This window comes from Anser cygnoides, chromosome 14, assembly GCF_040182565.1.
Source record: "Anser cygnoides isolate HZ-2024a breed goose chromosome 14, Taihu_goose_T2T_genome, whole genome shotgun sequence".
NCBI lineage: Eukaryota > Metazoa > Chordata > Aves > Anseriformes > Anatidae > Anser > Anser cygnoides.
This window is the reverse complement of record NC_089886.1, coordinates 15,065,848-15,088,107: the sequence shown is the minus strand read 5'-3', so window position 1 is coordinate 15,088,107 and position 22,260 is coordinate 15,065,848. Positions and strand designations below refer to the sequence as shown.

The 22,260-nt window shown below is 33.9% G+C and overlaps 2 protein-coding genes across 4 annotated transcripts in view; one reads left to right on the top strand and one right to left on the bottom strand.

Moving 5' to 3' along the window:
• Positions 1 to 22,260, top strand: part of DOCK2 (dedicator of cytokinesis 2) — a 186,260-nt gene that overhangs the window by 74,787 nt on the left and 89,213 nt on the right. The window lies entirely within an intron of this gene.
• INSYN2B (inhibitory synaptic factor family member 2B) lies at positions 1,884 to 12,724 on the bottom strand. 2 transcript variants are annotated; one of them, XM_066977085.1, is made up of 4 exons: positions 10,899 to 12,724; positions 8,251 to 8,325; positions 4,646 to 4,796; positions 1,884 to 2,272 (listed from the first exon to the last, which is right to left on the bottom strand). In XM_066977085.1, exons 1-4 carry the CDS (start codon positions 12,287 to 12,289, stop codon positions 2,234 to 2,236), a joined length of 1,656 nt encoding a protein of 551 aa, XP_066833186.1. In that variant the 5' UTR covers positions 12,290 to 12,724; the 3' UTR covers positions 1,884 to 2,233. The 2 variants fall into 2 exon arrangements, with proteins under 2 accessions (XP_066833186.1, XP_047920635.1); XM_048064678.2 differs by lacking the exon at positions 1,884 to 2,272 and having other exon boundaries at positions 4,549 to 4,796.

Genomic DNA, 22,260 nt, shown 5'->3' with positions numbered 1-22,260 from the left:
GGGGAAGACTCTGCCTTGTGCTTAGCTGGTAACAACATGCTGCAAGCTTTGTCAGTGTAATAACTGGAAAGCTAAGAAGGACAAGATCTCTTCAGGAGAAGTTGGTGGGAGTGGCAAAATAATTTAGCTATCTGTAGCTATTGCAGAGAAGACTTAAATGCCCCTGAAGGTTTCATTGTGATGCTTTGGCAACTAAAGTCTTTAACGGTGTCTTGGTTATTTCCACTAGTAAAACAAACAAATAAACAAAACCCTTGAGTGTTTGTTCTTGAAGTGCTTCTAAACTTGTAATAAGGAAGGACAAGATTATTTTTGTGAGATTAGCTCTTCATGATCTGAGTCTCTACAAGAATTTAGAGTTTTGGTTAAAAGACCTAGTGTTTCAGTCAAGTTCTACTCAGTAATTATAGAAGTAAAATGTATAGTAGTATGTAGAATAGGGAATTAGTTGTTTTCTATACCATCTTGTTTACGTAACCAAAAATACTGTAAATGCACAATACACTTTTTAAAGGTCTCCTTTGGTACTCCCAAACTGGATTTTGTTCACATTGTCAGTTTAACATGGTCAAGAGGATGTAGTTACGCTACACAGAAAAGTTGTTTCACAGTATCAGTATAAAATATTCTACAAATCATGACTTTGCTGTAAAGACACCAGGTGGAGATTCTTATTTATTATTTTTCAGCGATAGGCAAGAATAAGTTATCCTTCTGGACGTAAAGGACAACTAGTATTTTGAAGGAAAATTAGTATCTCTTCAAAAAAAAAAAAAGGAAAAGTGAAAAGCTTGTGCTCTATTACCCAGACCTACTCTAGGTAGGATACTCTTGCAAAAACTATACTATTTGGGGAAATAATGACTAGAGGAACCATTTTGAGGAGTTGACATGGTTGGAAAATTCAACATGTTCAGATAGACTAGCTATAAATTTTTTTTTATTCAGTTTTCAGAATGAGACACTTTCTCTACCATAAAAACTGCAGAATGATCTCATGAAAGAACCATTCACTCATTTCACAGTTATTTTTCCTTTCTAAAGAAGAATTAATTATTCGCTTCCATTGTAATCTAAATACTGTTTGTTGTTAGTCAAGTTCTAAAGCTTAAGAAAAATCTAGTTATATTACAAAATAAAATCTAAATAACTTAAAAATGTATACAATTTATATTTTATAATGCATTTCTTTATGAAGATAATCTGTATCTAAGATAGCATAATTGCTAAGTACTGTGACTTTTTCAGAAGAGCTACAGTGAACCTTGTATGACCTGCTGATACATGACAGCAATCATTACTCTTTTCATACACTCTGTACTTTTAAAGAAAGTTAGCATATTCTAAAATTACTTTATTTGAAATTCCTTTTTTATGGAGTCAGCCTATGTGCTGTACAATATTTTATAAATAGCACACTGTAGTTGTCAAATATATGTTTTTCAGAGAAGCCTACAGCAGTTTATGTGTAAGAGCTATCAAGTAGCTGTGGTGATTTTTTTTGTTCTGTTTTTAAGAGCATTCATATGCATTTTTTAAAATTTAATTCTTTCTTATGGAGCTAGTTTCAGGCATTGCAATATAATTTTCTAATTCAGAAAAATTATTTTAGCCGGTACCATTATTTGCTAATTATCTGTCCATTTAAATTGGTTTTCTAATCCTGACATCATACAGTTGTGTAGTGTGTATCTAACTTTTATTAAGTATATCAATTAATAATTCATTATTGAGATATTTTAAATAAGAATCAACATTTGCACATTACATTTTCACATAGTTTCGATGCTCCAGTTATGTCTTATGAATATATAATTTTTTACGTATTTTATGGTGCTAGGACAAACATATATCTATGTTAAATTTAAACAAAACATAAACCAACTAAGCAATCTTGCCTTCTTACAGTGGTTGATACATACTGTGGCTGATGTCTTATACTGTTACTTTTTAATGTAACAAATAGCCTTTTGCTCCAATGTCTTCAAAATTTTACGTAGAAAGCCTGTTTTTTGTGACATATTGTGGAGAAGACTGGCTGTAAAAATTTCTTCCGTTTGGTACGTTTGGTTTTGTTGTGAAAATTTGGTACTTATTCTTTTTTATGAGTAACTTCTGGCATACTTCTACTTCATTTTTGGTTAAGTTGTATTTTTTTTTTTTGTTCCTGGTAGTCAGAGCCTCTGCAAGCCAGATGATGGAGGAGTTCTGTTCATGTCCTTTTCATTAAGGATTAACAATTGTGTACAATTTGGAATTCCAAGATCAGACACTAAAATACAAAAAAATAGTAACCATTTAAATAAGTATATTTCAATTTTTCAGAAGTATTGATGTTTGTTCAGATCATAAGAAAGACTTAGAGCCTTACTTAGAACTTTTTTTGGATGGACTTTCTTAAAGTAAATAGGATATTTTCATACTTCTATAGTTTTACTGACTACAGGAATTGATTTGTGTTATGTAGCAAACCAAAATACTATGATTTGTTTAAATTCACTAATTTGGATTTCTTGATGCCTTTATTAAAGGCCTCATATTTATGCAAGCCAAAACAAAATCAGGCAGCTTAAAATGAGCTTTTTGGTGCTTATTATTTGACAAGGAGAAAGACAAAAAGATGTTTCATACAATAACATATTATTGAAAATTAGCTCACTACAGAAAACAAAATTACTGATTTTGTTAGTATTACTCCTGCTGGTATTACTTGTTATTATGCCTTTGCCCCAGAAGGATATTCATCTTAAAATTATATTTTAATACACAAGAAACCTTTGCACACTAATAGATCCTTCAGTATATCAATTACACTAATGCAAAATAGGAATGCTGTTGGAATGCCAGCACAAGCCGTATATGTATTTGAGTGTGATGTAAGGATATGCTCTTATGTAATTTAATTCTAATCTCTATTGTATTCACAAATTGTTATTGAAGAGCTTATCTGGCTCACTAAAGGCATACTTGTTGCTAGTAAAATTTCATGTACAGCTTTCCTTCTTAAAAGCCTTTGAAGTAATGATAATTTTCTGCCTGTCATTTCCATATTGACTGTACGTATCATGTTTTTTAAAACTGTCACCCGTTATAACCTTGGGAAATTAAGACCAGCAACATAGCCTACTGACTTGTAAATGATGACCAGTTTTTGTCATTTCTGGTCTTTTCTGACATCAGTGCAAAATTGTTTTTAAGGTGTCTTCAAATGTCTAGCTAACCCTAAGAACTGGTGGAACACAGACGTATGCAAAAAGTGTAGATATGTTAAACTAATATTGCATTAATAATACAGTTTGTTTTTAAAAAATGAGGATCTAGGGGTTAATCTATTGAATACCATGGCACCATTTGAACTAATCAACTGGAGTCACTTTTAAGAAAATTTATGCAGTACAGATTATATTGTAAAATATTAATTTTTATAACTGATTTTGTATTTTGTAGGCCAGCGTGAACTCATTTACTCTTCTTAATGAGGAAAAAAAAAAAAAGAAGAAAGATATTTTGATGTCGTGGTACAGGTCTTAAATGTGTAGTGGCACAGGGTAGATGTACAGCATCAACATACTGGAGCATGGTCCAGAGGGAGACCACCAGGGTGCCCAGACTATGGGCTGTAGTGTATGGCACGTGGAGACAGGCTGTAAAAATTGGGTTTGTTCAGTCTTCAGGAAGTGAAAGCTTAGGAGAAAGGTCTTATAGTCTGTCTAATTCTTGCTGAGGGTAAGTTGTGTTGGCATAGGGCAAGATGTAACAATTACAAGTCATTTCAAATTCTGATCAGATGATAGGGAAAACTTTTTCATTGTGGAGGTGGTCAAATTTTGGAAAAGGTTGCCCTTGGATGTTTTGAATTCTCTGTCTTTGACAATACCTGAAATTCAAATGCATCTAATTGGACCTCCTTTGAGAAGGGAATTAAGACTAGAATTAGTGAGGTATTCTCGTTTTTTATATTTTTAAGATTCTTTCCAGAGAAGTCTATTAAATGACAAACTTCTAAATGATTGCTCTTTAAAATGAACCAATAAAAGGACAGAATAACATTTCAACCTGAAATTCTTCGTTGTGGTTAAATCTTAGATGACAACAATAAATACATTTCAGTGAGGATGTGAAATGACTATAATTATCTCCTTTGGGGAGAAGATTTTTTTTTTTTTTGAACAATGTAAATTCCCCTGGACTTGTTCTTGATTGTGCAGTTTGTTTAAAGATCTGTAAAGTTCTTTCCCTTTAGTTCATGTTACTTATAAATAGGTAATGAAGACTGTAGGTTTGACTAATGTTGTCTTTTTAAAGTTGAGATTTAAACCTCTTTTGTTTTTTTTTTTAAAAAAAATCTTTATTAGAGCATATGAAAGTGTCATTGGAAAAAAAAAAAAGAAAATCTTACAATTCCTTTTCAAAGAATAGTCTCTTCATGTGTCTTTATTCAGTGAGATGATTTAAGTAAATTAAGTTCTAACTTATCAAACAAACATTCTTTAGTGTTGTGAAATCATAAAGCCATATTTTCAGGTGTGTGCTCTCAAACTTCTTTCTGTTCTAGTGCTTTTCGAAATGTAAAAAAAGAAATAAATAGTTTTTGCATATAAGATCTGTAAGGAAGTCAAATCCACCAGAAACATTTTTTTTTCACCTTTTTTGTTTTTCTTCTTAACTCTTTTTTCTCGGGAACTGGATGATCAGATGATAGTTTTTGAGGTGAAGCTGGATTTTGCTCTTCATGTTCCAGTCTTTTCAAAATCTGATGAAATCTTCCTTCTTGTTGTCTGAAGTCATATTCTACGCTATAGGAAAATGAAGAGATTTAAACTAGTGAGTGAGAAATTCCCTCTTTAAAAAACACGTGGAAAAGATGCTTACCTTGTTAGAATAACTTGGCATTATTCAATATCAGAGCCTGGTTAAAAGGCAGTAGAGGTTGCTGCCTTGAAAGTAAGTTGATTTGTTTACCTTTTCTGAGGGAATTCCCTTTCTATGTGATATAAGAACTCCATCATTGTGCAAAAAAATGGGCCAAAAATCAAGGGAGAAAAAGTATTTGGATGACCTTTCAATGCATTTTATTCAATGGTTAGATTTTGATTCTGTGATCTAATTCACTCATATATTTGGCATGAATTCAAAACTCTCATATAATTAACTTGCTGAACGTGAGAAGTTTTTCTCCGCTTGGGACCAAAATATATATGAAATTAAGAAAAGACATGTCTTTGAGATAGGTGTTATGAGTTACCAGAGAAGTAGATAGTAGAAGGCAACTTTCATTTTCTGTATGGAATGTCATAATTTATTGATGTCAAATGAGAGCTAAGATGATAAGAGCAACTATGTGCACAGAAATAAAGGTAAGATTCAAAAGAATCAGTGTGGAAAATTATGGGTCTGATGCAACCAGTACAGTTAAGCAAAAACAAACAAATAAAAAGAAGCGATGCTGTATGTCTATCCCTTATTTCAACCACCTTTTCTTGTCAGGTAAATGGGATTTGTATTGGCACTATATGAAGTGGAGGTTTTTGCAGGAGGAGTGGAGAGCAGGAACAATGTTTGCTTTTTTCCATAATGCAAGCATTTTCTGAGGAAAAAATCACTATCTGAGGAATGCTGGGATGTCACATGTAGGCTCTGATTCTGCTTTGGGTACTGAGTAGGAGAAATCTCTAAAATTTGTTAACATGCATATTTTTAAAACACTATTAATTTTAAGTGCGTGTATGCGTATTTAAATGTATAAACAGTGCTGAATCGTAAATTAAATTTAACTAGAAGCTTGTTTCTCTTACAATTAATGTATTTTTTTAATGAAATAAAATAACAGTTGTCAAACAAAGCAATATCATTATTCTAATTTAGCAGAATTGGCTAAGGATCTGTGGACAGGGAGTAATATATAATAAATATAAGTAGTAGAAGAAAGTGATGTAAACAACAAATTTGACGTGTCTCCAATTTCATCCTCTTAGGGCTAAAACTGCAAGTTAGTACTCCTCAGTAGTCATAAATCAGGAACACTGGAGAAGAAATACTCCTTTTATACTTAAGGAGTGCCTCTGTTCATGTTCCTTTTCTCTTCCCTTCTTCAAAGTTTCAAATTTAATGTTGGAGGGGTAAGTCTCTAGAGGCAAGAGATAAATTCAGTCTCCATTTAATACTTCTTCCTTGTATTCTGATATAACTGCTTGTTTTAATTTGCTATATTAATTTGTTTATTATAATACAAATATGTGTCATAGGATCTAGATTGCAATTCCGAAGTCACTTCACATAACCCTCCTGATTAGGTGATAAAGGATAAATGATAAATGATAAAGATGATTCAGTGACACTAACACATCACTCTGCTGTGTTTGAGTCACTGCTGACTTAGGTTCTTGAAAAGCAGGAAAAGGGAGCAAGGTGAAACAGTTCCATATTTAATGACAATAGTGATGCTACATGGGTAGAAAAAATACATGCACAGATCTTTTAGACTACATGAAACAGGAATTACATGGGTCTGTCTAGAACAAAAACTGATGAGCACAGTTGCTTCCTTCAGAATGTTTTCCAATGAATCTGTAATGAACTTCAAATACTAGTTACTCAGTCTTTTTATAACTGCCTCTTGTGGGATATCTCTGTAAGAGTGGAAACAATTAACTTTCCTTGCTGTCTTCTGTTTTGTCTCTTAACGCTAGTAATTGTTCAGAGCTGGAACTGTGTTCTTGTATGTATTTTGCTAACTATTGCAGTGTAAACCTCTAGGCAACCTTAACATCAAGAACTACCTAGTAAACCAAAAGGCACATCAATGTTTGTTTCCTCTGTTCTTTATTTCAAATACTTGTGCTTTTTGCTCACAATCTCTCCTGTATTAGAACTAGGTAGACTGAAAGGGAAGGTAAGCAGCTTAGTTTCTTCTTCTGAAGAGAGAAGATATCCTGTGGTAAAGGGTCAGAGATTGTTCAGTGGTTGTTCAAAGGCAGTGACTAAGTAAAGGAAATCTTTATTGTTCCAGGTTTTCCTTTTTGTAGAGACTGAGTCCATGGTTTTGCATAATTCATGTAACTTCCTGCAGTAACCAGTGTACTGTGGAGAAGACTAGCAATTTTTATCTCAGAGGAGATGTGCGATTTAATTTGTTATAAGTCAAGTGCTTTGAGAAGAATAAATATTCAATTCATTACCAGAAGTTTAGGACATCAGTTCTCAATTGAGTTATATGTTGGGCGATAATTTCCAATGCTTTGTCCAACCCTGACTTTACAGAACAAGTACATAAATCTGTTTAATATATTTGGCTTAAGTAGAAAATGTGGTGTGAAAACCACATTCATATGGATATAGTCTGTCTTATTTCCATTTTTGAAGGAATAAAATTAAAGGCATAGTACTTACAAGCTGGCAAAGTTAATGGTCTGCCATACTGTTTGAAATGAAGAGAAACTTTTCACTGTAAAAGACAGTCTCCTACCCTTTTTTATTATTATTTTTGTAAATGTAAAGATGTATATATGTAAAATCTCAGGAACATGTTAATATCTTTGAAGGGATCAAAATTTTCTAGGAGATCTTTCAAATCAAGTTCATTCATTAATTATGCTGGGTCATGTCTAACTCCAACACTTGTTTCTGGCAAGTTCGTTTTCCACTAAGGTTTTGCTTTTTTTCTCTTTTTTTTTTTTTGTTCCTTTTAAATACAGCATACAAAAAGGTGATATGTATAGCAAAGTTTTTTGTTTTTGTTTTGTTTTTATTGTGGGGGAGGAAGAAAGAAGCATCTGCTGAAGTGAGAAGTGTGGGGGTGGTTATTGGGTGGTTATTGTTGTATTTTGCACATAAACATGAACTGTAGCTGTAGCTTACTGGCATTTGTAGAATTGAGTGTTTATCTTTTCCAAAATCCAAATTTATTACAGAAATCTCAGCTTGAAAAATGTAACAAACACAGGGCACTTCATCATCAGGAGCTGCTTCAAAGGTTTTGAAAGCATGGTGGTAATAGTAACACTGTGAAACATTGGTGGAAATTCCTATTTGAGGCCTCAGATGTATAGTACTTCAGATAACACCAATCCTAATTATTCTGTATTTGAGGGGGAAAAAATGGTTAAAACAGCAACCCTTCACATATTCCCCTTGGTCTTTTGTTAAAAACTCTATTAATAATAACAGACTTCTTATACCTGTGAACAGAACACAGTATTGTAAATTTGTGAGAGATAATCAGACAATAGGAAATTGTGCAAAGTGCGGTACCTGTAAATGATACATGCGGTGTTCTGACAGGTGCTGCAGTTGTTGAGGTCTTGACCAGTGTGAAAAAAGTTCCGCCTGTAATAGACAGTAGTTTCATGTAATGTGTAGTTGTAAATATATTAACATAGTTCTATTATACTCTCACTAAGAAAGTTCTGTTAATCATTTCTATTATTTTTATAAAAAATTTCAGTGCCAAATTCTGTAATTCAAGGTTGCTTTATAAAACCCAACCCCCACACTTAATCATACTGCTGCTGCTTATAAACTCACTTTAAACTATTTGAATATCTGTGCTTTCAGTGAATTAATTTGATTTTTACCCATATGCTTTCCATTCTTTCCCCTTTTCATGTTTTCTCACTTTAGTATAAACAGTTCAGATTTTTAACATTAACAGTTAACAAATAAAGAGTGTTAAGAAAACAAGTAAGTGACTTAACAGTGACTAGAGGTGAATAAGTTCTAAGATGGGGAGATTTGTATTAGAAACAATCTGAAGTCCCCTTACATCTGAAGAATGCAATAACGTTTATATTAAATAAATTTTATTTGAATTAAAGTAAATGAGGTGTTACCAAGATAATTTTCTGGTTCCTCCTGGAATTAAAGGGAAGACTTTTCACATAGGTTGTTGTGCTACCTCCAGAAACACTTGCGATGTTGAGTTTTGCTGCTGTATTTGCTAGGTGTTTCTAGCAAAATGGATGGATCTTGATCATGGAATCTCTGAGAAACTTCAGGACACTTGGCAGAAATTTTGTTTTCAGCCATGTGGTAACTACCAAAACAGAATGCTGAATGTGTGCTTTACTACAGGCTGTTCTTTTTAATGGTTAGACACACAAACTTAATTGAAGCTTGTCTGCTCTGTCATACATGGTATGTCATGTATACATAGGAGAAGGAATAGTAGGACTTGGTAGTGTTAGGGCAGAGGCTGGACTAGGTGATCTTGGAGGTCTCTTCCAACCTAGGTGATTCTGTGATCCCTGAAGATCTCTATTTGGGTGGCAGTGGTATGAAAAGTAGTTTAGACTGCTTAAACTAGACTGCCTGCACTTGAACCTACTTGAATATTTTTCCCCCTTTGTGGTTCTTCTAAAGTAAACTTTTTTTTTTCTGTTATCAGTTTGTTTGTGAATTCTGTCAGTTGTGTCTAGGCTATTACAAACTTGGTGCAAGAAAATGGAGTGAAGATTACCACATGTATTCCTTAACTGTAGTCAGTAAATAGTATTGATACACATGATTTGATGCTAAAATGAAGGTTTTAGTTTTATGCATAGATGATTAAGTCTGGGTGCCTGAGTGTTGTGGTTTTTGCAGTATAGGGGCTGCTGCAGGGAAAGTAAACACCATCCCAGCCAGACCCAGTACACTCAGCCAGTTGTGCTATGTATGAAAGTAAATGTGTGATAACCTAGACCTCAAAGTGTTTTGTCTTGTTTTGTTTTTAAAGGGAAAAAAAAATGAACTCTCTGATTTTCTTGATTCTTTGAAAGATTTATTTGCTGTTTTTCCCAAAGATTAAAATTACTTGATGAAAGTACTACATTATCATAAGGGATAGCTTTAAAATGTATCCTAGATATATTTATTGCAAGTTGGAACTGTGGTAATGCTTTGGAAAGCATTATTAGGACATTTTAAAATCTTTTTTGAGCATAAAAATATCTAAAATTCTACTTTGTCATATGAAGGTTCAGTTCTTCAGTCTTCTGACGTGAATTACGTGGGTAGTATGATTATTATTTATAATGCATAAGTAAGTTACATATGTAATCATTGCAGCTTTGGCTAATAGACATGACACTATTTACTAAAAATAAATACAGATTGTGTGTTCTTAATGACAGTACAGAAAGTGGTCATTCTAAAATCTAAGATTATTAAAAGATTTCTTGCTCAGAATCTTCATGCTGTATGTTCATAGTTTTAACCCCTTTTAAGCACTAATCTCCACCTCCTGCAAAACCTTCCTTACACATTGAAGATCTTGAAATTAATCTGGCATTATGCCTTTTCTTCTTCTAAAGGCATTCCCTTTAAGCAGCTATTTTGTGTGTGCTACCATGAAATGTAACCAACAATGAAGTCCCCAACAAAAACAGCCTGCAGATGTTGTGCTTTGGCCACTAATATGTTTGCTTGCTCATGAAGATAGGACTAATTTATTGAACAGAACATGTTTTTGCTGATATAAACTATTTCAGCAATAAGACTCTTGGCACTAAATGCGTATCTGACCTTGATAGAGAAAGCTGGCTTGCTGTAGTTTTGTTATATTGCATTAGTATGTTAGACTGTTGGGTTTTGTTCCACTACACAGAGATTTTAGCTAGATGGAAGCTGCCAGCTTTCATATATAGGTAGCATTGTATCTGACACCATAAATCTAAATAACAAAGAGAGTTAATAAACTGTCTCTCACACTGAGTTTACTAAAGGCAGTGTTAATTAAAGCCAAGCTGTAAAGAGACTTGCTTTTCTGTAGAGGCCCAAATATCTGAAAAACTGAATGAGATCATCTTTGTTAATTCATCTTTGAATATTTCAGGGAAAGATGTTTCAGTAAAAAAGGTTAAAAGAATGATAATATCTACTTCAGATTTTTGATATATTACCGATATTAAAATGCACCGTACCCTTCACTGAGGGCTCTGGATTTTTCAAGGTCTTGAATTACATTCAAAAGGACTTTAATCTTCTCCTGGTTCGACAGCAAGGATTCCTCTACAGATTGTAGCCTGCCTTGTAGGGCACATAGTTCACCATGTGCCAGATGAATTTGATTTATTTCAGTAATCTCTTTGTTGGTTTGTGGGTTTGTTTCATTCCTTGGCAGATAAGACTTTATGTGAAATCCTTCTAAACAGCTGTTACACTGGGAAACATCAGATGGGGTAGAATTTTTCTCAATTTCAGTATTGCATGAAGAAATAGATTTTGATGCATTACTGCTGGTCAATGACATGACTGTGTGATCATCATTTGTTAGTGTCACACAGCTGGAACCTGTTTTATGCTCTCCTGCCTGTTGATGGTCTCTGAGGGAACAAGGAGATACGCTGTGATTTGATGGAAGTGATAATGGAGTAGTTTCCTGACTGCTTGCACCTGTGCTGACTATAAGCAGCTCAGAGTCACTTTTATCTCCTTCGCAAGAGTCAGAATGAGGATTACATTCACTGTAATTAGCGGAATGGCTTAGGCAAGGGTTTATTTTTTCACAATCAGATGACAGCATGCTATTTTCATTGTTCTCATTGCCATTTATGATAGTAGAAGAATGCAGTGAATTACTTAAGTTCACGGTTGTGTCTGGTGCATCCATGGAAGTATTGCTGTTTTGTGGAAAATTCACATGAATGTATTCAGGCACCTGTGTAGAAACAGTTGTCTTTTCTGTTACTGAGAAATCATCTGTATGGATAGGTCCGTTTCTTTGTGCTTCTGATAGTCTTTGACTTAACTGGCTGTTTACCTTACTATTCCTAAATCCATCTTCCAAATGATTAGTTATTCTTAAATAACAGAAGTCTGAAGACATAATATCTTGCTCAGAAAGATTGCCATTTGCTTGGATGCAATTTTCAGCCTCGGTTGGCATTTCTGTTAATGATTTGCTTACTGCCAGTTTTCTTCTTCTAAAAACAGGGAAGTGTTTCCTGAGGCTAGGAGATGTTTGTATGGCAATATTTTGAAGCCCCTTCTGAGCCTTGGGAAAAGATGGAGATTGTAGCAAGAAATTGTGGTGCCTAGCTACTTCTTTATTTGTGGTCATTAATGCAATATTTTGGGCTGGATTAGTACCCAGTTCAGTGACACCTGCCGCCTTCGTGTTCATACCATCATCTTTGAAACGAACTTGCTGGGATTTGCTTCTGCGGTGGTGTGGCTGTCTCATAAAATCAACTGAATCCAGACTGTTCCTCTTCAGCAGCACTGGACGCATTTTCATGTTTTGCTGTGCCACTGAATCACAGTTTAAAGTCTGCAAATAATGTGTTTCTTTGCGACCCATTTCATTTGTCATTTGAGCTCTGTTTTATGATTGTGTTCCTTAGATGGAAATGAATACCTTACTAATGAAGAAGCGAAGCCTTTCGTTCTTCTTGTTGTTGTTATATATCCATTTAGCTGACATGTTCTCTTTAGGGATACTCTTTCAAGTTTAATTGCTGATCAATCCAAACACTAGAAAAAGATATTTAATATCAAATTTAAGGAAAGATTTTTTGTAGCTGGAGAATCCAGAAATCCTTGTGTTGTGAAGCAAACATAATTCTTCTTGTATTACAAAATTGCAGCAGACAGTTATGTGTATAGGTAACTAATTTAAAGGTCAGTTTGAGTCGATGGCTTTCCTGATGGCTCTTACTTGACAGTCAGCTCTCCATTAGTGATGCAGCTTTTTTATGTCAGTCACATATGTCTTACATGCATGTTGTCAAAACAACAGGCTTTATAACTTTTTGGGGCACTTCCATTTCTGATACATAGTTTTACTGATGGAATTATATCCATTAATACCAAACTGAATTGCTTTCTTTAGAAAGAATTTTTCTTCAGAAAATTTTTTTAATGTTGCAGATTCAACTCATCTTTCCAAATAGTTAAGCAAAATGCAACCACTTCTGACCAGGCAAAACCAATATCCAGCAGGGTTCACTGAGAGACATTATTTTGCGTGGTTGATGCTTCCGTTCATGCAAGTATGAGGCCAACTGTATCCAAGGGACTGTGTCATTTGGGAAAGTTCTGTAAGTACTTTGACATCTGAAGAGTGATCCAGTGTGAATAACCAGCAAATGCACATTAACATGAAATGTTGCCTGAAAGTAAGAAGACAACAGTTGTAGATGAACAAACTACCAATTTCCAGTGGTTTTGTAACTTTGGCAGTGAGATGCTGGTATAAAAACTGATTCTTTTTCCTATAATTTTTGGATCACCTAAAGTTTTCCTCACATGAGATGTCATAAAACAACCAAAAATGGAAAGAAAACATTCAGAGTAATAATTTTTTTTCTTTGTTGTGTACTCATATGCAGGTTTGAATCTGGGGCCAAATCTAGATTTTAAGATTTAAGTCTTGTTTCAGATTTGACAAATGGCTAGTAAGTCTTGTTATGTATGAAATATACAAGAAGTGCAAAATAAAAATGTGAGTACTTAATTTGGTGACAAGATTTAAACTCGGCGTTTAAATTTTTTTTTTTTAGTTGCTCATTTCTTGTGTTCATATTTGAGCACGATTCTTGCATAAGGGAAAATAAGTTACTCTGATGTTTTAAAATGAGATTAATGCAAATGGGACTCTCTGTTGGGACATGAAATCTTTTCCACACAGTATCCAATTTGTGGTGATCAGGACTGAAATCGGCTGCACAGGCATGTAAAGCATTTTACTCAATTTGCATGCAAGAAACAGGACTCTAAAACTGTGGTTTGTCACTTCTGGTCCAGAGCTCATAAAAAAGCACACGTTAAACATTTTGAGTGACCATTTAGCCTTATGGCTCTGAGAAAAAATAAGATCAATTATACATTCATAATGACGATGTATTGCATACAAAATAGAATTAGGAAGCACAGAAGTCAAGTTGAACATTTTATTATGAGCTGACTGTTATCAAAATTTTACTTGCAAATATTTTAGTATTTCTCAATTGTAATACAACCACTAATCTTTTCTGTGTCCCAAAAATAAAGCGTTGACCCAGTTGTCACAACTGCCATTTCAATTATGAAGCTTAGTTTGCCACAAAGACACAGTATTCATAGGTTAAGTTGTAATGAGCACTGACTACTTTCAAGTTCTATGTATTTGTTACGTAAAAATAGTATTATTAGTGAAACTTGAAGTGGTAGTGAATTGTCACTTCAAATGCGGATTATGACCACATCTCTTGCATTGATGATGGGTTTTTCATAAGTTTGTGCTCAAGTGTAACATAGATGATTCCTTTAAACTAGGCCTTTAACCTTTAAACCCTGTAGCAGGCTGAGCAGTGGCACGTTTCACTGACTCAAGGGTTGCGCAGTATCGTTTACTTCTTCTCGGAATATGAACCCTTGAGCAGTTGACTGATATGTGGCACAACATGGAATGGGAAAGGCATATAACAATGCATCACTAATTCACTTACAATGTATTAGGGGTGAAGTAAGAAAATATAAAGGCAAGAGAGTAGGAAAAAAAGAAGACTGTTTCACATATAACTAGGAATCACATAGGCCAAAAGTAATCTTGTTACTTCAAGATTTTTATCTTAAAATTTGTTACTTTGATAGAATTTTGTTGGCAAACCTTGTTACACATTTAGACTCATGATGACTTTCTGAGTTAGAACATAGAGGTGAGTATATACCATATGTAGTTTTGTTCAAATTATGTACATTTAAATTGCATGTGTTTTAGTCAAGACTTTTTCACTCCAGATGTAGTTGCTGTTCCTCACCCAAATAATGTGTTATCGACTTAGCTTCAGATGTGATTTCTCCTACCTACATTACTCTACAATAGTTTGGGCCCACATTCAGAATATGCAACAAATAGTGCTAGACTGCTAAATCTAAAACTGATGGAATAGAATAGAATAGGGTTAAGAGGAGAAATTTGTGCAAAATATGGGAAATATACTTAGGATTTTTAATTATCCAATAGGATTTGCTTTTATGATTACAGAATTACAGAGATTCTTAAGATTGGGGCTAATTTCCCAGCACGGTCTTAATTTAAGGCACTGTTCAACTGGTGATTTAATTACCATGACTGCTTGTATTACCTTAGTGTTTTTTGATTGTTTTTTGTTTTTTTAAGCATTGAACCAACTTTACTATATTTAACTTAGAGGAATTGATGTGATGAGTGTAGTGGTGCAGTGGGAAAGATATTTTATTACAGGGTATAGCAAGCTTATATAGTCTTACGTAACTTTCTGGCAAAGTAATTTTAGCAAAGTAATAATATGCTACTCTCTTATTAAGCTTAAGAAGAAAATGAGAATATCAGGTGATTTCAATGCAGAGAAAAATGTTCCATAAGGTAACAGGAAACAAATATGTACATTAATTATCAAGTAGCTTAAATCACTGTTATCCTTGTTCACTGTAAACAAGTACACACAATAAACAAGTCAAGTAGTTTTTGCAAATAAAATTCCAGTGCTAAGTTATGAATTCTCATATTGTCCAGTAATTACTGGAGGCTTTTTACAGTTTTATTTGAGAATTTATCCAAATAATGCAGTAGCATTCCCCACTTCCCATCACAGCTGCTATGCTCCAGGCAGATGGGCTACTTTAAAGTTATAGTTACCCAATTAAATTCAGATAGGGGCTAATCCTGCTTTGAATACAAGTAGAAAGCCTGTAAGGTTTTTATAAGAGTTCTCTACTTTGGCTATAGAAGGCAGATGAGCTAGATTATTGCCTTCTTAATCTGCAAATTGCACATTTAATTCTGTACAATTTCTGTTACCTTTATATCCACTGATCTGGTGTTAATATGGATTGTTATAATGAGAGTTTCAATGCTGTTGTTCCTATTAAAAAGTTGAAATATATATAGATAGCAATGCTAAAATATTTGTGTTTAAAATCCGAACTTGTGAAGTTCAATAAATTACAGGTGTCTTTGTCTTCTAAGTCAATGTAACGTTTCCAGTTAAAATGTTTAAATAACATTGTCCCAATCCCAGCATATAATCTCTTGTACTTTTCTGGTACGAATATTTATGGGTTTTGTTTTGCTCGTTATTTTGCATTGACTGAAGTATGAAGAATTCTAATGATCTATTTTATAGAAATTCCTTTAATGTATTAATTATGTCACTCATAAAAATGAAAATAAAAAAATGCCAGTCTTAAATTTATCTGCTGTAATACTAGTAACAGTTTCGGTAGGAGAAATTCACTGGAGTTCAATTTCTGCCAAGGTTCCATGACCTTGCATCCAACCTCTTCCTTCCCTTTCCTTCTGTGGGCAGCTGCTCATCAATCTTCAGGAAAAGCCTTGTGCTGTGGTTATTTTGCTTAATTAGCACAGTGGATTTGTTCCAGTCTCTTCATTCAGTGGTTGCTGAAGCAAGTGACCTACTAAATGTTTGATGGTTAACGCTTATGATTAAATACTGCTACTAATATGGTGCATATTTCATGCTCTTCATGACTCGAGTATGTGAATCTGACTATAGATATCATTAATTCCATTAATTATTTTTTTATGGTTATTTTATACCATTAAAGTAAATTTTGATTTTTCAAGTCTATTTTGTGCAGGTACTTCTGAACAGTGATTGTTAAACTACTTTTCTAACCTCAGAATTTTTTCTGAGTATTTAGAAGTGCACAGACAGCTTAGTTAGTCAGCCAGGCAGAGAATGACCACAAGAAATAGTTATATTTTTCTTATAATTTTTCTTCAATCTTTCCTTTCCTCTCTCCATTTGAAAGAGTCAAACATATGTTTTGGTTTGTATTTTAGGTTAATGACTGAAGCTACGTGTAGAGGTATGCGGTTTTTAAGGATGAGTGGAGGTTGTAGGAAACCGCATAAATTGAAAAAGCATGTAGTGAAGGGCAGTAGTGATTTTGCAGGAGTACAGGTGTATTTGTGGTGGTTCTGCCCTTCTGAGTGAATTGCAGCTGTAGTTTGATGAAAAAGTTAAATATTTGATCTGGTTTTCAGATTCATTTAGTTGTAGTTTGACATCTTGATTTTCCATTTTACTAGTCTGCTTCATAAAAAATGTTTTTTCTTTGTAGTAACAGTGTGTTGTATTTGTAGTATTCTGCTTTTCTTGTGTGCACGTGTTAAAACTGGTGTTTCTTGGAAACTAAATTTGGCCAAGCACTTAAGAAATAAGCAAAACACCAGGCTAATAGCATTTTGTGAGGGCTTTCAGCAAGAACATGATCAGTGTAGTTTACCTTGTACTTTTGAGCATCAACACTTTAAACTTCCTTATTCACTCAAGATTTATTTTTTTTCCACTCTGAGATAATCCGTCTACCAAATTATAAACAGCACGACTTTAAGCATTATAGATAAAAATATATTTGGTAGAGCTGTAATGGCTGTAAGATAATATATTCTGATGAGGTAGCTTTGTTATGTCTGATTTGTTTCATTTTATCTTGCATAATGACTGCGTTCTATAAATACAACTAGATATGTTTGTTTTAAAGATCCATCTTGATTTATTTACTTTGTGTTGTGTAATAATCATGTTCCAAGTGTTGAAAATCTTCCCTGTACTCTCAAACTATTTGCTGAATAAAACAATGCTTGTGTTTTGGCCAGATCTGAACTTGCTTGTTAATACCTGGATTCAAGACTCAACAGGATGGAGGATTTTTTTCAAATGCAACTTTCTTACATCTTTGACATTTCTGAAAATAGTGAAGAGCTCAGAGATTAGAGAGAATTCTGATGACTAATTTTACTAGTCATAACAAAACTTGGCCCTAACTCTAAATATGCTAATGCTGTATTCCATCACAAGAAATTTCAAAAAAATAATCTAGTGCTGACTTTATCACAGTTCTATATCTTGGAAGAAAGATACTCTGTTGTTTTGTGGTCTTTTTTTTTCTTCCTTTCAAAAAGAAAAATCAGTGTCTGAAGTGGAACTTTTCTCAGTGACATATATGAATTCACAATTTTTGTACATTGGTTTGGATGTCAGTTGGCATCATGCTCACTTTCCATTTTGTTGTGTTGCGAACTTCAACAATAGGTATTGGCCAAGCAGTTTAATTTAGTCTTTTTTTTTTTTAATAAAACTGGTGTTTGTCTTTTTCTCCAAAATCACGAGAGATGTTGAGGATGAGCCAGATAGTACTTCTGAAATCTCTGCAGATTAAGTTGAAACACATAGCAGCAGATAGTATGAGGAGCTAGAGATGGATTTAAAATTACTGGGGTTGGATGATGCTAAAAGTCTCTCCCCTTTTATTGCCCTTTTGTCATAATACATCCTAAGCTGAACTGCATCGGTTTCCCCTTATCCCCAAGCATAATCGTAAACAGTGGTGTGAAGTTGACTTTGTTCTCCACTCCTTCCTCAGAGCTGAGTCATGTTTAGATGCTCTTTCTCTCTTCTCTTCAGTGCAGAGTAAGTTTTAAAAGATATATGTTGGGGAAAAATACAAGACAGCTTGCAACATGTTTCTCTTTTTGAAATGTAAAACTTAAGGCTGGATGAAAAATACTCTATCCAAAAGGAAGTAATTTTTAAAATCTAAAAGTGTAATGTAATTTATTGGTTATTTACCTTTCAAAATTCTTACTGTTGTTCAATTTTTTCTTTGTTCAGTGTTCTCTCAAAGGTAACATCTAAAGCAACCATTGTTGTAAGTCATTCTAGGATGATTTTTAATGAACAACTGAAATTTTTATAACATAAGAAACCCCAATGGAGTTTTTAGTCCTGTTTATTTTTAATAGCATTTTTATATTCAGTAAAGTCAGAAACAAATTCATCACAGTCCAGCGGGCTGCAGAATTATTTTTGATAGCTTCACTTTTAATTTAAGGTAGCCTTCATGTTTATAGCAGCCTCTTTTATAGTAGCATCAGGTTACTAGAGGATTTTGAGAGTCTGGAATAGAATAATAGAAAGACATTATGTAGGCCTCTTATATCATTCTCTGGAAATGATACTGGGGAAAAAAAAAGCCAATTAATTTAAAAATAGACACCATCATCAGATATTTAAGTGTAATTTTTCCCAATTATGAATGATACAAGATTTTGTAGCCACAAAGAAGTGTGATTTCATTTATCTCAGTCCCTGGGACAAGCATTCAGAAATACTAATGCTTTTCATATTTTTTCCGTGTTCGGAGTACCCCTCCTTGCACCACATGCATTCTGGAAATATGGGAAATGTGGTTCGGCTTAGGCTTGATGTGTTCATTTTCATCCTCTCTGCCTGTCTGAATCTCTTCATCTGTTAGAAGAGGCATTGTATAGGCTTTGAGGAGATAGTGTTTTTACAGAGCACTTAGAGATTTGCTTATTTGCTAAATGTCAGAAAGTTCTTGTGTATATACAGCTGGAGCTGTGAGTTGCACATGGTGTGGTGAAGGGACCTGTTGGCTCAGGTAAGCGCCTCATTGTCATGTTTCTGCTTAGACCCGTTTAAGGTTTAAAAAGGAGACATTTCCATCCAATTGTTTCATGTAGAACTCAGACCAGAACAGACTTAGCACATCAACAGTCTATAATACTGCATTTTGTGCAAAATGTACCCACGTGAATACTAAAACTTTTTGAAAGTGTATGAAGTCACAGAGACAACCTTTTCTATATAACGCTTTAAGGGGCTTGTTAATATTTAATTGACCCTGTCATACTAGGATACTGACGTAAAGCTGCAGCTGCAACTATGTGACAGTACTGATTCTCATTAAAAATGCAGTGCTTTTACTTGGGGAAAAGTAAGCAGGGAAAAAACAGTTTTAAGTTTCCTATACAAACAATTGCATCATACAGCTTACATGATGATTTTAGTTAAATAATGGCTTTTGATCTTTTTAAGCAAAAAGCAGTACCCTAATTTGCACACAGTGTAGTAAAAGGGATGCAAACTGATTGGGATTTCTTGCTGCCAATGAATTAAACATATCTTAGTAACTTAAACTAGTTTTTTTTTTTTTTTTTTCTAAATGACTTTTCATAGACCTTGATCCAGTAATCAAGCTGAAATATATCTCTTCAGATATAAGCTCTTAGCCACTGAGCTGCATAGGGTGCTGTTCAGGTCTGGTATAACAACTCTGTTGGAAAGCTTTACTCAAGAATTTGCTGGAAATTTACTATTAGACAGTTTCTGTCATATCTGAGATTTTTTTTACTGGTTTTCAAAAAAAAATTTTGTCAAAATAGAGATGAAAACATATCACACTTTGCAGTTACATGTTACACCAATTATATTCCTTAGGACAGAGATATAATTAGCAGTCAAACTATATTTAATGGTTATTAAATTTGGCCACAGTTAAGTCTAATACTATCGTAAATTTCAGCTGCTTTCATTTGTTTGCATTCTGCAGTGAAATTCTTAGCAATACTACATTGCTGAGCAATACTTTCCAGACAGAGGCATCTTTGGTTCCTTCTTTTCATTATTTTGTCTGATCTTCTGATAGACTTCAGTGGTGCTTTCAGGTGCTTCAAGGATCTTCTAGCTTTATGTTATTTAAACAAACTGCCTGCTTTCATTCTGTAAGAGGACAATTTGCACAATCACAAGGCTACCTACAGACACTGTTAGGTCATCTAAGGTATTTTACTCCATGATATAATACATTTTAATCTTAGAAGTTAGGCAGATCCAAAGCAACTTAATTATTGTTGCATATTGACAAAAGGGAATTGCATAGAATAAAGAGGGTCTTAATATGATTTTTTTATGAATTCCATAGGGAGATTTATGCTTTCATGAATAAATTTCCTAGAATACTTGACAGTCAGATAGGTGACTATCTATCATGTTATTCTTTAATGTTTTTCTGTTTTGCATAATACTAACTTTTTGGGTTTCTCTCTTTGAAGTAGTCATAGCTTTCAAGCGTTCCCCATCTGTTGTCCTTTAGCCGAAGTATGTTTGATTTAACAATATTTTGCTTTTATAATTTATACTTTCAGTGGTTTGGGTTGCTCCTCTTTTTCACAGCTCCTTTTGTATTAAAATCCAGAGAAGATTATTTTATGACAAGTCTCTGTCATCAAAACAATATAAAAAGTATCATCTGTTTCTTGTGATCAGCAAACTGAACTTTGGCTCCCAAATTTTTATTAGGGTCTGCAAAGGACTATCTTGAAAAAGCCATAGATGTCTTATTTCTTTTCCCTTTCAGGATTTCTTTTATTTTATTCATAATGACATTGCTTAAGTACAACTGTTTTTATGATGTGCTTTGTTTTGCTTCTCAGAATTAACTGTTAAAATTGAGTTGTGTAGGTTGCCCTGTTAATAATGTCGCTCTAAGAACAGATTATTTTGAGAGCCCTTTAGCTAATTCTCCTTTAGTCTATCTTTTATTTCAGTATTTATATATATGCTGCCAAATATTCTCTACATTACTGGCCAATGTTTTGACACAATCTCAGTCTTCCCTTTTCATCTGTGTACCCTGGTTTTATGCCTGGCACCCAGTCACAGAGGAAGCAATGGTGAGCTGCCACTGGGTGATTGAGGGTCCTGTCTGCAGATGCAGCCACAGACTACTCCTGATTTGAATTTATTCCTCTCCAGTCTGAAAGACAGAGGGAATGGTTGGGAAAGCTCTGTTTTCAGGAGGTGTCTCTAACAAACTGGGTGAGTTTCTTGGAGCTTGTAAAATACATTAAGGGAGTATGAAAAGGAATATCAGGTAAAGTTGGAGAGAATACTTTTGGCCTCCTTTTGTGTTGCTCTTCATGAAAGCTTCATCTTTGGAAATTATGCATGAAAAACTAGTACATTATCTTTTCAGAAATGGAAAAATTATCCCCCCCCCCCATCATGCAAAATTGAATGAAAAGCAGCTTTGTTTTTCTTGATGTAGCCTCTCTAAATATAACACTCAAGTTTTATGTTTTTGCACTGATTTTAAGCACAATATCTCAATTAATTTAATATTTAAATAGATAGGCATATTTATTCAGTTTGAGCTTTAGATTTAATTCCAAAATGGCAAAATTCTGAAATGATAAGTTCTTAATGTTCAGGAGACTTGTATAGTATAATTTTTACAGCTTAGCTAGACACTCTGATAATCTGCATTTCTTTTTCCCTACCTTTTGAACATACAAAATAAGTAGTACCTATTTAAAAAGTTCAGTCAGCATATATTGAAAAGAGGCAATCATCACCTTTATGCTGATGTTAACATGAAATATTCTCACCTCATTATTTTCCAATCACATTCTTTTTTTTTCAACATGCAAATGTCCAAAACTTGCTGAGGATGTCAGACTCAAGTGAGACTCAAGCTCCTCCTTCATGACAT